The 16,571-nt window shown below is 38.3% G+C and overlaps 1 protein-coding gene across 1 annotated transcript in view; it reads right to left on the bottom strand.

The window, feature by feature from the left end:
• Positions 1-7,336: 7,336 nt before the first annotated feature.
• Positions 7,337-16,571, bottom strand: part of LOC309807109 (E3 ubiquitin-protein ligase RLIM-like) — a gene marked incomplete at both ends in the record, with an annotated part of 36,852 nt that continues 27,617 nt past the window's right edge. Inside the window, one exon of the mRNA XM_082626344.1 lies at positions 7,337-7,387. Coding sequence (XP_082482470.1) covers positions 7,337-7,387 — 51 coding nt within the window. The remainder of the gene's footprint in view (positions 7,388-16,571) is intronic.

Raw genomic sequence — 16,571 nt, 5'->3', positions numbered from 1 at the left:
AGAGAATGTCCTAACTCTAAGAGAAGAGCACTTCTAATGTCATCTCAATATCCATCCAATCCAGAAGCAGAGCTGATGGTGCTACCAAGAGACAGAGTCTCCTTGTGGGGACACCACCTTCAAAAGTTTTGGAAGGTACCCCCAAACATCACCAGTTTTCTTTACACCCTGGCTTGTCTCTAGTATTTAAAGATACATCTGATACTTATTGATTCTATTTATATTTTGAGGGTGATCCCTTCTTAGGGATATCATCTCATATGCAAAGTTAAAAGTATTGATCATTTTTCTCTCCTAAACTTAAACTATTATAATTTATGTTTAAGGCAGCCAAGTTTAATAGCTTTATGACTTGGGGCCATAGAGGTGAGAGTTTCAATCTTGGTTCACTCTTCTGTAGGTGGTATATGGCCACTCCAGGTATCAGTTTTCTTACTTATAAAATAGGGTTTGCAGTGCTTTCTTCACAGAGAAACGATTAAATTTGATATGCTAACATAGTGTCTACCATATAGTGTACATTAAGTGTGAGCCCTCTTTCCTATCTCCACTGGGTGTGGCCAACTTCTAGTTTTCTAGGATTTACTAGAAAATTTCATACCTTCTAGGAATATATGGCTTCTGATCATATTCCCTTAATATCTTCATTTTACTAAACTAAAGGCTCTTAATTTTTTTGTAATTCCCACATTCTTATTTCCTATCTCAGCTACATTTCTGTTAATTTTTTAGAATTCAGTTTATTCTAGCAGGCGTTAATTGAGGTAAGGGGAATTACAGTAGGTCCTATGGTTACAAATGTAAACAGGATCCCTGTTCTCAGGTACTTTACAGTCCAATGTCAAGAGTAGTAAACAGACAAAAAATTGCAATTTGACCTGATAAATTCTGTGATATTGGTAAGCCTGTGACAACACAAGTGAAATACCTAAATCAGATTAGGGAGGATGGGAAATTAAAGGTAAAGGAGCTGGTCATACTTGTAGGCTTTTCTCTAGAGTTGGCAAACATCTGTACCTGTGTTCAAGGTTTAGATTGACCAAGACAGCCTTAACATTCCTTTCAGCTTAATAAAATTTTAGACAGATTTCTTCCTGACTTATAGGCCCTTGACCTCCCCTTATTTAGAAGATTTACTCTAAAAAACATGGAAATTCTTTTTTCACCCCTTTGACTCGTAAATCTTCTTCTAGCCATCTTGCCAGATTTACAACCCAGGAATGTCTTTCTCACGGACATGGGAGCCAGTTTTCGAAATGTAATCATCAAGAAAGATGGCACCACATTCTCTGTGGGAGGGAAAGAGTCTAACTTCAATAAGTGCTGATTAGCAAACACAGATGGCCTAATCACATTAACCAGTCTCCTCCTAATGTCCTCCAGTACCAGTCCACTAGCTCACTCCAGAATTGATAAACTGTCCCACCTTTTGTTTCAGCAGAGTTTAGTCCAATCTCTCTCTCCAATTGCAAGTTTTCAATAAACTTTCCCTTGCCTGTTTAAGTCTGTCCATGGACAGGATGCATCCAGGTTTTGTACAAGGGGAAAAAACGGATTTTTGCCCAATAATCTACTCACTGATACCTGGCACTTGGTCAACTTTTGTAATTGCTGATTTAAATAAGTCCATCATGTCAATGTCTAGGGGGAAATGTTTTCAATGGCTCTAAACACTTTGAGCAGTGATAAATGAAATCTCTGAGTTCACCATCTTCTAACTGGAACTAGAATTATTTTTCCAAAAATATATTTCTTTACACTTATGCACAAAATGAGCCTCTGCCTCAGAGAGACTGTGAGTAGGCTCAAGTATCCACTTGTCCTAATAGCTTTATACTCATTCTTTTGGTATTTCAATTATCTCAAGTGTTCAGAATCATGAATAAAGTTGGGAGCAATTCATGATGATGTTAATCAATTATAAGTTACTCAACAAGGGCTCCCCTTATTATACTCTCCATGAAGCTCTCTAGAGGATCAGCTCAGGTACTGGCCTCAGGCACAGTCTAGATTGAGAGAGGATTTCAAATAATTGATGGTTTTAGCCAAAATTTTGAATTCTAAAAATGGATGGAAATTTGGAAATTCTAAATCAATCATAGCAAATTACAAATTATCATCAAGAAAGACTGCATAATAAAAATTTCTAAAGGTTACTGTAGAAATTAAGCTTAAATTCAAATTTAATTCTAAGGTAAATAAAACTATGTATTCTATTTTCTTTCTTCATTATAAAATTTATAAAACCAGAATTTTCCTTCTAATGTACGCATTTGGTGTACTTGCTTTTTATTTCCAAAAAAAAGTTTCCCTAACTTAAGGACATATACAACATAGGGTACCTTAGAATTAAGGAAATATGGGAGAATGATTTTGATTACCTCCTCATGCTACATGAAAATTCATTACTTCAAACTTTCTTGAACAGTTTTTTTAAAAGATGCCAGTTACCTAACTCATAGAAACACCCATATACATATGTACATCTTTCTTGTTGGGGAACAGACTTATATTAGTGTCAATAAGTGGTCATTAAAGTTAATGTGTTCATTTTATATAGTCATAATTTAAGATATAGTAGAAATTCGTTTGAACATGATATATACCTTTTTTAAATATATTAGAGACTTATAGAACCACCTCACAGTGACTATATTTGTCCATTATGAGGTTTAGAATATACTTTACTACTTAAATGAGCTGAGTATGATATTTTATCATTATACCTTTGCTTTTGTCATATATTGTGGATGTAGAGTCTTTGGTCAGAAACATACCCTCTATATTATAAAAACATCATTATAGAAAAATGTAGTATTCTTTTAATATATAATTTAACATGAAACTAGGACAGATTTTCAGCAAAAGAAGGGAGCTGCATATAGTTGGCTTTTACTGGCAGGCCTGTTTCTGCCCAGTAATTACCCAGTCTTTACATACATGTTACAGTTCAGTGCTTTGAAGGAAATCCAGCTTTCTTTGCTCTCTGATCTTTTCTTCTCACAAAATACTTAGCAAACACATAGCTATTAGCTCCATAGGAAGTGGTTGTATACATCAGGTATTTTTCACAAGCCCACTTAAGCAAGGTACCAAGTAATTTGACTAGAATCCAAACCAAATCAGTTGAAGAGCTAAGTGTGCAAAAAATCCTGTAACACACTAGATTCCAATGAGCCACAGTTTTATTAACACTGCATCACTTAGCAAACTCAGATGGGGTCTTTGGGTCTTTAGGTTGTTTCTTTAATTGGCAAATGCTTAAGAGCACACTTAATTGATTGATTGATTTATTTATTAAAGAATCATCTTTTTTTAATTTATTTATTTTTGGCTGTGTTGGGTCTTCATTGCTGCACGTGGACTTTCTCTAGTTGTGGGGAGTGGGGGCTACTCTTCGTTGTGGTGCGTGGGCTTCTCATTGCGGTGCCTTCTCTTGTTGCAGAGCATGGGCTCCAGCACATGGGCATCACTAGTTGTGGCACACGGGCTCAGTAGTTGTGGTGCATGGGCTTAGTTGCTCCATGGCATGTGGGATCCTCCCGGACCAGGGCTCGAACCTGTGTCCCCTGCATTGACAGGCGGATTCTTAACCACTGCGCCACCAGGGAAGTCCCTAAGAGCCCACCTTAAATGCAGTTACACAATGACATCATGATAAGAAATGCTATAGGAATATAGGCATAGAAAAAACAATTATCATCACTCACATATGCCCTGAGCATTTTCTGCTGGAGAATCTGAACTTCATAATGAGGGTACTAATATATTACATGCTTCTGATAGTAAGTTCTTATCACTTGAGTAATATCATTAAACGTTATATCTCTGCAGCTTAATCCTTCTTAACCTGAAATATACGTTTAGAAATAATATTTTAACAGTTTGAGAAAATTCAGCTATTACATAGCTATTTGCCTAAATATTTATGTGAGATAATTATGAAAGCATTCTATTAATAATTTTTTGAAGACATTGTAATAACAATTTAGTCAGAATTTTAGAAAAAAAATAAACCAATAAAGGTACTTCTTCTGGTTCAAACTGTACAAATGAATATTCTGAAGCTAAGTAAATTGGGCAAAGTATGTTGCTGTTTCGTAAGTTAATTAAAGTAAATTTATTTATTAAATTTTTATTTCTTTATATTTTCATGGGTTTATAACACATAAGGTTCATGTGTATAATATTATATTTTGACATTTATATAAACTACAGTGTGCTCACCACCAAAAGGTTAGTTGTCAACTGTCATCATATTGTTGACCCCGGCATTGGGTGTCCAGCACTGTAGCTTGCTGGGCGTTGAATGGAGCTGGGTCTTGGTGTTGAGATGGAGATCTCTGGGAGAGTTTCACCATTTGATATTACATGGAGCTGGGAGGTCTCTTGTGGAACAGTGTCCTGAATTTGGCTCTCCTACCTTAGAGGCACAGCACTTACGCCTGGCTGAAGCACCAAGAGCCTTTCATCCACACAGCTCAGAATAAAAGGGAGAAAAAGTGAATGAAAAAAGAAAGAAAGAAAGAATGAGAGAGGAAGGAAGGAAGAAAGAGGGTAAAATAAAATAAAATAAAGTAATATAAAATGAAATAAAGTTATTACAATAAAAATAATTATCAAGGAATCAATTTTCTTTTTAAAGTAAAGAACAAAAATGGACGGACAGAACCCTAGGACAAATGGTGAAAGCAAAGCTTAACAGACAAAATCTCACACAGAAGCATACATACACACTCAGAAAAAGAGGAAAAGGGGAAAAAAATAATATATCTTGCTCCCAAAGTCAACCGCCTCAATTTTGGGATGATTTGTTGTCTATTCAGGTATTCCACAGTTGCAGGGTACATCAAGTTGATTGTGGAGATTTAATCCACTGCTCCTGAGGCTGCTGGGAGAGATTTCCCTTTGTCTTCTTTGTTCGCACAGTTCCCGGGGTTCAGCTTTGGATTTGGCCCCGCCTCTGCGTGTAGGTCACCTGAAGGCATCTGTTCCTCGCTCAGACAGGACGGGGTTAAAGGAGCAGATGCTTCGGGGACTCTGGCTCACTCAGGCCGGTGGGAGGGAGGGCTACGGAGTGCAGGGCGAGCCTGCAGCGGCAGAGGCCGGCGTGACGTTGCACCAGCCTGAGGCGTGCCGTGTGTTCTCCCGGGGAAGTTGTTCCTGGATCACGGGACCCTGGCAGTGGCAGGCTGCACAGGCTCCCGGGAGGGGAGGTGTGGATAGTGAGCTGTGCTTTCAAACAGGCTTCTTGGTGGCTGCAGCAGCAGCCTTAGTGTCTCATGCCCGTCTCTGTGGTCCGTGCTCTTAGCCGCGGCTCGCGCCCGTCTCTGGAGCTTCTTTAAGGAGCGCTCTTAATCCCCTCTCCTCACGCACCAGGAAACAAAGAGGGGAGAAAAAGTCTCTTGCCTCTTCCGCAGGTCCAGACTTTTTCCCAGACTCCCTCCCGGCTAGCCGTGGTGCACTAACCCCTTCAGGCTGTGTTCAGACCGCCAACCCCTGTCATCTCCCTGGGATCCGACTGAAGCCCAAGCCTCAGCTCCCAGCCCCCGCCTGCCCCGGCGGGTGAGCAGACAAGCCTCTCGGGCTGGTGAGTGCTGGTCGGCACCGGTCCTCTGTGCGGGAATCTCTCCGCTTTGCCCTCCGCACCCCGGTTGCTGCGCTCTCCTCCGTGGCTCCGAAGCTTTCCCCCTCCGCCAGCCGGAGTCTCTGCCCGCGAAGGGGCTTCCTAGTGTGCGGAAACCTTTCCTCCTTCGTGGCTCCCTCCCACTGGTGCAGGTCCCGTCCCTATTCTTTTGTCTCTGTTTTTTCTTTTGCCCTACCCAGGTACGTGGGGAGTTTCTTGCCTTTTGGGAGGTCTGAAGTCTTCTGCCAGCGATCAGTGGGTATTCTATAGGAGCAGTTCTAGTAAACTCAGGTAGAATAAAATTTGTTTACATTCATTATTGTAATTAAACCATCACACATTTTAATTAAAATAACAAACTTAAACTAGGTTTTATTTACTGAAGATTATCCCAGATTAACACTTTTGGGTTAGTTTCTATATTTCTGAGAGTTTTAGAAGACCCAATTTTTTCAAGTACTTGACCTTCAACCCAACTAAATAGAGCTCTTTTACAAATTAATTTTGGCAATACAATCCTAAGGTAGAAAAATACCACACATATACAATGTACATATATAGACACACGTACATACATAGACACACATAAACATACAGACAGATGCAAACAGGCCTTATAACTATAGTTTTAAAATTTTAGCTATGATTAAGGTACAGTAATATAAAACTCACGAGTTTATAAATGAACAGGTGGATCCAAATTTTGTTTTGGCAGTTGGAATAAGTGACGTTCACCTGCTCAGATGGCTAAAGCTTTTTATTAATATTTGTGGAGAGGACATTTAAGATTTTTTTATTTGCCCAATTTCCAATTACCATCTCTCCCCTTTTTTCGAATGAGGAACATCTCCCTAAAATTTGCATTTTAGGGAATGGCTGTTAAGTCAATAGAGGAGATGGAGGTAGAAAATCTACATCATAGAGAAAGTATCCAAGTTTTCTCCAAGATGGAGTTTTTCAGGCATATTTGCCTGTTTTCAGAGGTCCAGGGTAATTACTATTTAAATTTTTCTTTTTCTTAAGTGCAAGACAGTTCTGTCTCCAATGTCCTGGTTTTTAACAATATCTACAAGCATTTTGAGATGAATAGGGGAGATTTGGAGATTGGTAGAATAGGTGGAATTTGATTTGCTTCTAGAGCCACATTTCTGGTTTTTAGAGGTTTGTAAGACAAAGATTGTTGTTTCCAATTCCCCAAAGACCTGGTTAACAGCCTATCAAGGGACTGATGTGCCCATCCAACTAAACTTGCTTCTTTATATCAGGGAGATTTCCAACTAAGATGAAAATTAAAAGATTTCTAGAGCTTGAGGGTTTAATGCAGTATGCCTTCAAAAAGTCTGCCTAAAGCATTTAAGAAAGACCTTTCTGAGTACAAAATTCAACCTCAGACCAATTCACCTTAGGGAGAAACCTGTACTATTGCTTCTACTAGCCCCTAAACATTGGCCTCCAGGTGATCCATTTCCCGATCATTTGTAGGAGGGCCTGGGAGGACTTCTGGCCATCTGTTTCCTCTGCAGTGGGGAGGTGTTCCTCAGGGGACTGCCTGGCTTGTCTGATAGCTGTAGTATAATCAAGGGTGGGAAGAACATCCCTTAACAGCCAATCTAGGTTGCTGTGAGTGTGGTTGTGAATGGCCACTAAGCTTTCCATTCCTCTCTAAATTTGGTAAGATGTTCTGAAAGTTGAGGTAAAAGGCTTTATAACTTAGAAGATCTGCTGCTGTCTGGGGGCCATGAATTTGTTGTGGTGTGGGTCCTGGAAACAACCACAGAGGCATTGCATAGGAAGGCCTAAAGCTGGCAGAGCCTGTTTACAGAGCCCTGGAAAGTGGCAAGGGTCATAAAGGATGGGAAAATGATCCCTCCCATCTGTCTCTGGTAATTGTTCTGAATTTAATTACTTGCTTTTAGTATTTTAATGCCTAATCTGTATACCCCAGGCCTAGAGGTTAGGCCAGAGTGCTCTCTGTAAATCTTGTAAAGAAAGGGAAGTCAAAACAGGCAACTTGATGTTTAATGGATTTGGGGGGAAGTTGGAGGAATCTGGGGACCTAAGGGAGTTCACTGAGGTGATGGAGTTGGATTTTGCGAGGTAGGGTTTAGACCAGAGGCCCAGAGAGCCAAAAGATCTGGAGGGTCAGGGACAGGGAGTTGGGGGTAAAGGAATGTATAAGAGGATGAAAAAGGGGAATTTATGTCAGGTGTAGATGTTATTTTTGTTCTGAGTCTAATGTCTGTTCTCTCGTCTTATTAAGGGAGTCCCTAACAATAGCCATTACACTTAAATATAGCCAATTCGAAGCTCCCATTGTCTGGCAATTGACAGGTAGGATCTTATCTTAATCTCAATATCAAATCAAACCAATAAGACTTTTTATGGCTTAACCATGGATGCAAGAAATGTCCCAAAGGAGACTGCAAACATGCAGCCCTAACAATATCTAGAATGAGACAATGAAGGTTGAGATGACAAAGGCCCCTTATGGCGCAGGGCCCCTTGTGACAGACTCCCTTGAGAGCTGGCATAGTCAGACAAAGAGATGCCAGTTGCAAGCCCAGATTGTTACCAGTGATTCTGATCAACTGGCTACCGCACTTGGAATCCCAGTCTTTTCAACTGGAAATGCACATAAGTATAGGTACCTTCCAGGTGGTGGAGACTAGACGTGATATTCTCACTGGTCATAAAGCTAAGCTCTTAAGCATAGAACAACACAAAAGGAAAATTTCCTGCACCTCTTTTTTTTTTTTTTTTTCATGTACACATGAATGGCTTCAGATAAGCCTTGGGTCTCTTGGAGCCAAACTGATAGCTAAGAGGCATGTGCCACTGGATTGGGGATTGTGGTATTTTACCATGTACCTCATGACATGGGAATTTTCTTGAGGTTGGTGGTGACCTAGTCAATTTAACCCATTCATGGCCAACTTATCCTAACCCGGGGGTCTTGGAGTTAGGTTGCAAGTGCTCTAACAGCTTTTAAGTGCTCGACTGTGCCCACCAATTTTGTGGCTTGCTTCTGAAATTCCATTCGTCATAGCCTTTACCTCATGTGCACATTAACTCACAGTGCCTGTCTGGTGAGAACTGGGAACTCACCAGTCTGTGAGGCAGGCTCAAATGACAAGCTTATAGGACTTTTGCCTCTGTTATACACTGTGGTTTTCATCCTTATGGCAAATGACACAAAAGACATAAACAAAGAAAAGAAACAGTAGGAAAAGAATCAATAGAAAACAAGAGTACTCATATCAAATTTTTACCAGAGTAGGTGTTCCTAAGGAACGAATTCACCCAAATATTTTCTCCTGCTAATCTAAATTTAGAAAAAGCAAAGGACTCTCACCACCTTCACTTCCATCAGACCCTGCAGGCAGAGATCTGGGAGACTGACATGAGATTTCTTCTTTTGGCTTTTGTCAGAGGTCCCAGGTTCTCTCAGCTGCAGCAGCCAGAGTGAGCAGTGTCCAGCCAGTGAAGGTCCCTTCATGGTTGCCAACTCGAGTGGAAACATTTTCCTACTACCCTTCTAGGTTCTTTGGCTGGTCTAATAATCAAATTGACCTAAGACATTAACAGGAGAAAAACAAATTTAATTTTATATGTATGGGAGTCCCATAAAAATAAGAGCCCCAAAAGGCAGCCAGGGAATTGAAGCTTATATAACATTCTGAGCTAAGGAAAGGGGTAGGGGTCTGGGGGTACAAAGGGAAAGAAGGCCATTCACAGGAAGGAAGAGATGTTTAGAAAACAAAGTTTGCCCTGTTACGCAAGTAAGTCTCTTAGGTAAAAAGTTCTCTCTGGTAATAGCTTTTTTCCTGGTACAGGCTCCCTTTCCAATGTAAATTTAAGCTGTTGAGGGGCAGGTAAAGGGCTTTTCCTGAATCTGATGTATTTTGATTATCTTTCACTCAAAATAATCCTTATGCCAAAGAGACATCTTTTGGGGTAGAAAAATGTGTTCCCCTTTAATCCTCCTATAATAAAATACAGAGTAACAGGAATAAAAAGAGAATTTTTAAAATAAATTTATTTATTTTATTTTATTTATTTTTGGCCACATTGGGTCTTTGTTGCTGCATGCGGGCTTTCTCTAGTTGTGGTGAGTTGGGGATACTCTTCGTTGCAGTGTGCGGGTTCTCATTGCGGTGGCTTCTCTTGTGGCAGAGCACGGGCTCTAGGCATGCGGTCTTCAGTAGTTGTGGCTCGCAGGCTCTAGAGCGCAGGTTCAGTAGTTGTGGTGTATGGGATTTGTTGCCCCACAGCATGTGGCATCTTCCCGGACCAGGGTTCGAACCCATGTGCCCTGCATTGGCAGGTGGATTCTTAACCACTGTGCCACCAGAGAAGTCCCCAAACAGAATTTTAATAGCAGGTATACCTCCTATATACATGGGAGGTACCCAGGAAAACTGAGTATCTCCCCAAAATGGCCCAAGCCACCACCTGAGATACCATCTCCAGCTAAAGACAAAGAAGATGTTTAGTGTGGGGGGGCAGTTATGGGAGGTTACTGGGCAAAGCACAGTAAATAAAGATATGTTTGTTATGCAGATTTAAGTCATTTTCCTCACTACTGATAAGAGTTTCTAGAGATTTAGAGTCATCCTTCCTTTTCTGATATAGAGGGGGAGACACCCTTACAAATGGAGATTTCCCCTTGTAAATGTCCTTTACAAAAGGGTAACTTCTACTTGGTTTTCTGAGTTTCTCCTGAGTCTGCTCTTTTTTTTTAAAAATAACCAGTCTAAAATAATTCTTATGCCAAAGAGGCATATTTTGGGGTCCCAAATTTTCCTCCACTTTTGTATAATGGATGATAGAATTGAATTAATGTTAATTTTCATAAATGTGGTAGTTGTGATATGGGTTTATATCCTCATTACAGGCATAATGAAGTATTTAGAGGTGAAGTATAATATCCTCAGGCTAATATCAGATTGTTTGAAAAAAGAGACATAGGTGTGTGTGAGTGTATGTGTGTGTGTGTGTGTGTGTGTGTGTGTGTCTGTGTTTGGAGAGTGAGAGAGAGAGAGAAAACTGGCATTGTGGTACAATAATAGTTGATATATTTATTCATTATACTGGTCTTTCAACTTTTCTTTGAGTTTGATACTTTTCTCACAAAAATGCAAAAAATAAAATATGAATTAAAAATTTGGTTTAACTGCTTATAGACATTATCAACTGTATGTGTACTTATGCGATTTTATAGATTTTAATATTTCATCTTTTTTTCCATAAATAATTGTATACCAAAAATCTATGGAACGGGCCTCCCTGGTGGCGCAGTGGTTGAGAGTCCGCCTGCCGATGCAGGGGATACGGGTTCGTGCCCCGGTCTGGGAGGATCCCATATGCCGCGGAGCGGCTGGGCCCGTGAGCCATGGCCGCTGGGCCTGCGCGTCCGGAGCCTGTGCTCCGCAACGGGGGAGGCCACAACAGTGAGAGGCCCGCATACCGCAAAAAAAAAAAAAAAATCTATGGAACATCAATTTGAAGGAAACACTCTAAGTATGAATACCAAAAGTGTTGCGTGTAGTGAGTATCAGCTCATGTTTTTTTGTTATGTATATAGATGATTGTCAATGAATCTGTCTGTGGACTCAAGGGACATTCTGATATCAGCATTCAGTTCTCTCCTTGAGTCCATAGAATAAATGTACAAAAATCATAGTTGACTATGAAAGAGAGTTTGACTTAGAATAGATTTTCAAGAAAGGTTCACAGTATTTTTAAAGAACAGTAGTAAAATTAATGCTAGAGTAGATTAATGTCTGTGAATTTGGATTTTTTTTCAAGTCTTGAGATATTTCTCTCCAATTCATTTCACGGAATTATTGTATAATGTGTCACCCAAGTAGAACTAACCTTAACATATGGATGTTCATACATTATTTCAATTCTGTTTTGTTCTTTTTATACTATGCAATCTCATTATGAGGACACTGCATAATGATAGGTTTTACTCAATCTCACGGTAAGCTTAATATTCTCTTTTCATATTGTGTGCAATATTGCGGTTTGGGGGGGAATACATATTACTTTTAGAAATCATAACCAAATCGGGTATATAGAATGGATTGAAATGGGAATTAAATGATCTGGTTAAAAGTATTCTAGCAAGATCTAGTAACTGGAAAGAAAATATTTTTAATAAAAACGATTATTTTGTAGTTTCATTTTCATTGCTAAAGCATATATTTCACATTTTTATGTTCAAAAAGCTAAAATTTCCATTATTCTTTCTTTCACCTTCCACACTTGAGAAACCTATTTTTCTGTACCAGCGAGTGTCCTACTTTATAATAGTAACGCGAGTGCAATTCTGATAGCATTTATGCTATCATAAAAATTGGCCTTCTACTCTCACCTCTCTTAAAAATTATACTCTTAGATTAATAGATTACCTTCGCATGCTAGATATTTAATAGTCTCCCACCAAAGTTATATATAATTGTGCACCACTAATTGTGCACTTTAGTCATAAAAGCTTTGGTTCCACCAGTGTTATATGATGTCACTTTCTCTACAGAAACTTTTATTTGCAAAAATAGGTCTACAGGATTCACGTCAGAATCATATTTAGAAAATTCCTGTCTACAATTTTCTGTAGTCTAGCACTTTTCTGGAAAGACATCTAACAAAGCAATTTTTACCTAATATACTGATGCTAGTTAATTGTTTCTTTTGTTTTTAATGTTCTTTGAGATAGCTTTCTAATTATGGTACATATTTTCACATTTACTAATGTTGAGGTACTCTGTAGCACATAACAGAGTTTATTATAGTGGTTCACTTCTTGGAAGACAATTGTGCTATTTTGTGAGGAGTTTATGTTTAGGATAATGGCTTTAGTTTGCAAAGCTCATTCATGTGAATTATTCATGTCAACACATGTTTAATGTGTACTTACTATGTTCCATATACAAGGTTATGTACTAGAGATAAAAGGAAAAGGAGGAAGAGAGAAGGACTGGCCCAAGGAGGAGGAGAAAGCATGATCTAAGACTCAGGACTTAGTAAAGGACATTGATCCATTACAGATTTTTTTTTAACTTTTACTGTTTACAACTATTTAAACTTAATAAAACAGCACAGAATCACTAGTATATCCAAAACTCAGAGTCAAGATGTGATTTTTCCCTATTTGATTGGTACCTTGTTTTAGAATAAAATATTAGTGATACACATGAGAGCTCTCAAAGTCCATGGCATTTTCCTTGCTGCTTAGTTACACACTGTCTAAAGTTTGACTATACTCTAGCATCCATATTTTTGTAAATCAAGAATTTGTTTATAGTTAGAAATCCTATTCTACTCTTTTATATTTTGAACTTGCATAAATAATATATTTCCATTAGTAACTTGCATTTTTCATTCAATGTTATGTTTTTCCCCTCAACAGATTTGGAGTTTATCTATTCTAATTCTAGATTTTTAGTAATTAAAGGTCGAACATTCTTACTTGAGTGATCACAGTCTTATATTTAATAGCTCTAACCCTTACAGAAAACAAAATTGATGAGTTTCAAAGCATTGGTTCTGATTGTATTTTATATCATCTCCATGTAATTATCATCTCTATTTTAATTGTACTTATTTATTATTATTATTATTTTAGTTTCTAATTTCTTTTTTTTTAATATCTATATTGGAGTATAATTGCTTTACAATGGTGTGTTAATTTCTGCTTTATAACAAAGTGAATCAGTTATACATATACATATGTTCCCATATCTCTTCCCTCTTGCATCTCCCTCCCTCCCACCCTCCCTATCCCACCCCTCTAGGTGGTCACAAACCACCTAGCTGATCTCCCTGTGCTATGCGGCTACTTCCCACTAGCTATCTATGTTACGTTTGGTAGTGTATATATGTCCATGCCACTCTCTCACTTTGTCACAGCTTACCCTTCCCCCTCCCAATATCCTCAAGTCCATGCTCTAGTAGGTCTGTGTCTTTATTCCCATCTTGCCACTAGGTTCTTCATGACCTTTCTTTTTTTCTTAGATTCCATATATATGTGTTAGCATACGGTATTTGTTTTTCTCTTTCTGACTTACTTCACTCTGTATGACAGACTCTAGGTCCATCCACCTCACTACAAATAACTCAATTTCGTTTCTTTTTATGGCTGAGTAATATTCCATTGAATTGCACTTTATTTTTGACTTGGCCCCCAAATTAGTCACACAATTACACAGTGTTTAACAGTTAAACTTCTTGGATTTATCTACATGTATATCACTTTCTTTGCTCAGTTTGTTCTTTAATCCCACTTCTTCACGGTGAGTTTAATTCCCTTCAGTAAGAAACCTATTCCTTGGAAGTTTGAGTATTGAAGATCTATCGGTAGAAATTTCTGTCTTTGTCCGAAAATGTCATCTCTTTCATTTTTTAATATGGTTAGTTAAATGTTCTATTCTAGGTTAAGAGTGATTTTTCCATTAGTACTTTAAGGATAGTGCTTTCAGTTATCTTGTGGCATCTATTGTTACTGATGAGAAGATTGCTACTAGTCTCATTGCTCTTCTTATTTGATATTCTTTCTTTCTTCCAAGTTGATTTGTAGACTTTCCTCTTTGCCATTATGTGATGTGGTTTACCAGCTGTTTTTTAGCCTTGGTTCCCCAGAAAGCAGAGCCTCAGGCCAAGAGTTTATGGGCTATTATTTAATTAGAGAGTACAATGCAAGTGAACAGGATTGCAGGGCAAAAGCAGTGAAGCAGGGAAGGATGGCGATTCAATATGAGAATGCATGATCAAGCTGGGATTTGACCTCTGGAAGTTCTGTAAACTGGATCTCAAAATTATGGGGAGGGAATGTGAAGAAAGGAGAAAGAATTCATCCATGGCTTTAGCCTGTGGGAGAACTGAAAGGGTTGCTTTAGGAATATTCTCACCTGCTGGAGTAAGGAGAGAGGTGGAGGATAGATTTGTTGGAATCATGAACACAGTGAGACACTGCCAGATTGTATATATAAGTAGTCTGCCAGTGTTGCACATTCTTTTAATGTGGAACAAAGGAAGGATCAGGCTGAGGTGAGGTATACGATACAGGATATAGTCATATATTTGTTTTTATTTCTTTTACTGGTGACTCCATGCACTTCTTTTATCTGAGGATTTATTTCTAACTTAATCTCTGAGAAGTACTATTTCTTCAAATACTTGTTAAATTCACTCTAATCTCACCTTCTAAAAATATTATTAGATGAATGTAGGTCTTCCATTTTATCTTTTATTCCTTTATCATTCACATTTTCATTTAATCTCATCGTTTTTTCTGGCTTATTTTCACCTTATAAAATTCAAATTCAGTTTTATCAAATATGTTATTTAAACTTTCTATGGAGTTTTGAACTCCAATGAACATACTTTTTCTGCCTTTTTCTGCATCAATTGAGATGATCATGTGGTTTTTCTGTCCTTCATTCTGTTAATGTGGTGTATCACATTGATTGATTTTTGTCTGTTGAACCATTTTACACATAAATCCCACTTGGCCATGATGTATAATCCTTTTAATATGGTGTTCAGTTCATTTTTCTAGTTGGATTATAGCTTATCTTTGAAGGTTCCAGCTTATCCTTGATCTTCTAACTTCAGATCATCTCTCATTCCTGACATCCAGCCCTACTGACTTCAGGACTGGCACCAAGAGGCAGGGACAGTGGATTTACATAGACTGCTTAACAAAGCCCCACTATCATGTAAGGTTTAATCTCTATAATAAAGTCCTTCTAGTGGTTCTACTTGTCCAACCAAACCTTAATATAGAGTTTATCAAATGTCATTTGATATTGTGATCAAGGAAAAATGGAGAAAGCCAAGGTATAAAGTATAGGAACAGAAAGAAAAATAACACAAAGGGAAATATATTAAATTTAGGATGATGCACGGAACATAAATATGCTGTAAAAATCTAAAAACTGGATGAAATTGATTATTTCCTAGTAAAATATATACCACCAGAATTGATTCCAGAAGAGTGTGAAAAACAAGAGAACCCTTAGAAGACCTTCATTGCTACTTTTGGTGAATTTGTTCACATTTCCATCTGGTTTGGTTGGAGAGCCCACCTCCATATTCTCGTGCTGGGCATGTGACCAAGACCTGGCCAGTTAGAATTCCCTGAACTTGAGGTTTTAACAGAAATCCCAAGCTGAGTCAGTCTTTTGTATAAAGGCTGTCTCTTTGCCTGGGTTCAGTAAATTGGTAATATACAAAAACAGAGATGTGTTTGGTCATTTTTCTTGCCACCCCTTGGAGAAAGGTTTCCCCAAAATAATACAAAACAAAACAAAACAAAACAAACAAAACAAACTGCAGAGGGAAGAATATCCAAGTCAGAGAAACATTTTCTATTTATATCCTTTGGGCCCCCACACTTACCTGTGTCTGAAAGTATCAGCACTTTCAAACTTTGTTGTATTGTGAGTCAATAAATTCCTTTCTAGCCTTTAAACTAATTTGTAAGTGTTCTCTAAAATTACAACTTAAAATTAATACAATGACCATGGCAGCAATTGCATAAGATTTCAAGAAGCTAATTTTCTTGCAAAAATGAAGTTATGGGTATATACTCTTTCAAGTTCAAATACTCGGAAACCCTTTCCCAATTGCTGAATTTTTAAATTCCTTTATATTGGATTTCAAAATACAAAAGAAAATGGGCTCTGCTTCAAGATGTTTGTGACTGCAAGCATACGTAGCCATTACCTTTGCCTCTCAAAAACCTATCATAATAACGGTGAAATCTGAAAGAAAGGTAAGCCCACTACTATAATATGCAAGGAGGGGGCTTCAGCTTCTGAGATATATATGTGCCCAGCAGAACTCCTGAGTAACTCAGGATGGCAAGAGGGAGACGTAGACTGAAAGTCTATGTGGGGCAGAGTTACTTCACCTACACCTTTTTCTCCAAACAAAAAGT

The sequence above is a fragment of the Mesoplodon mirus genome (genome assembly GCF_964341445.2).
Source record: "Mesoplodon mirus genome assembly, chromosome: 1".
In the NCBI taxonomy this organism is placed as follows: Eukaryota; Metazoa; Chordata; class Mammalia; order Artiodactyla; family Ziphiidae; genus Mesoplodon; species Mesoplodon mirus.
Note: the sequence above shows the minus strand (reverse complement) of the source record. Positions and strands in the feature narration are given on the sequence as shown.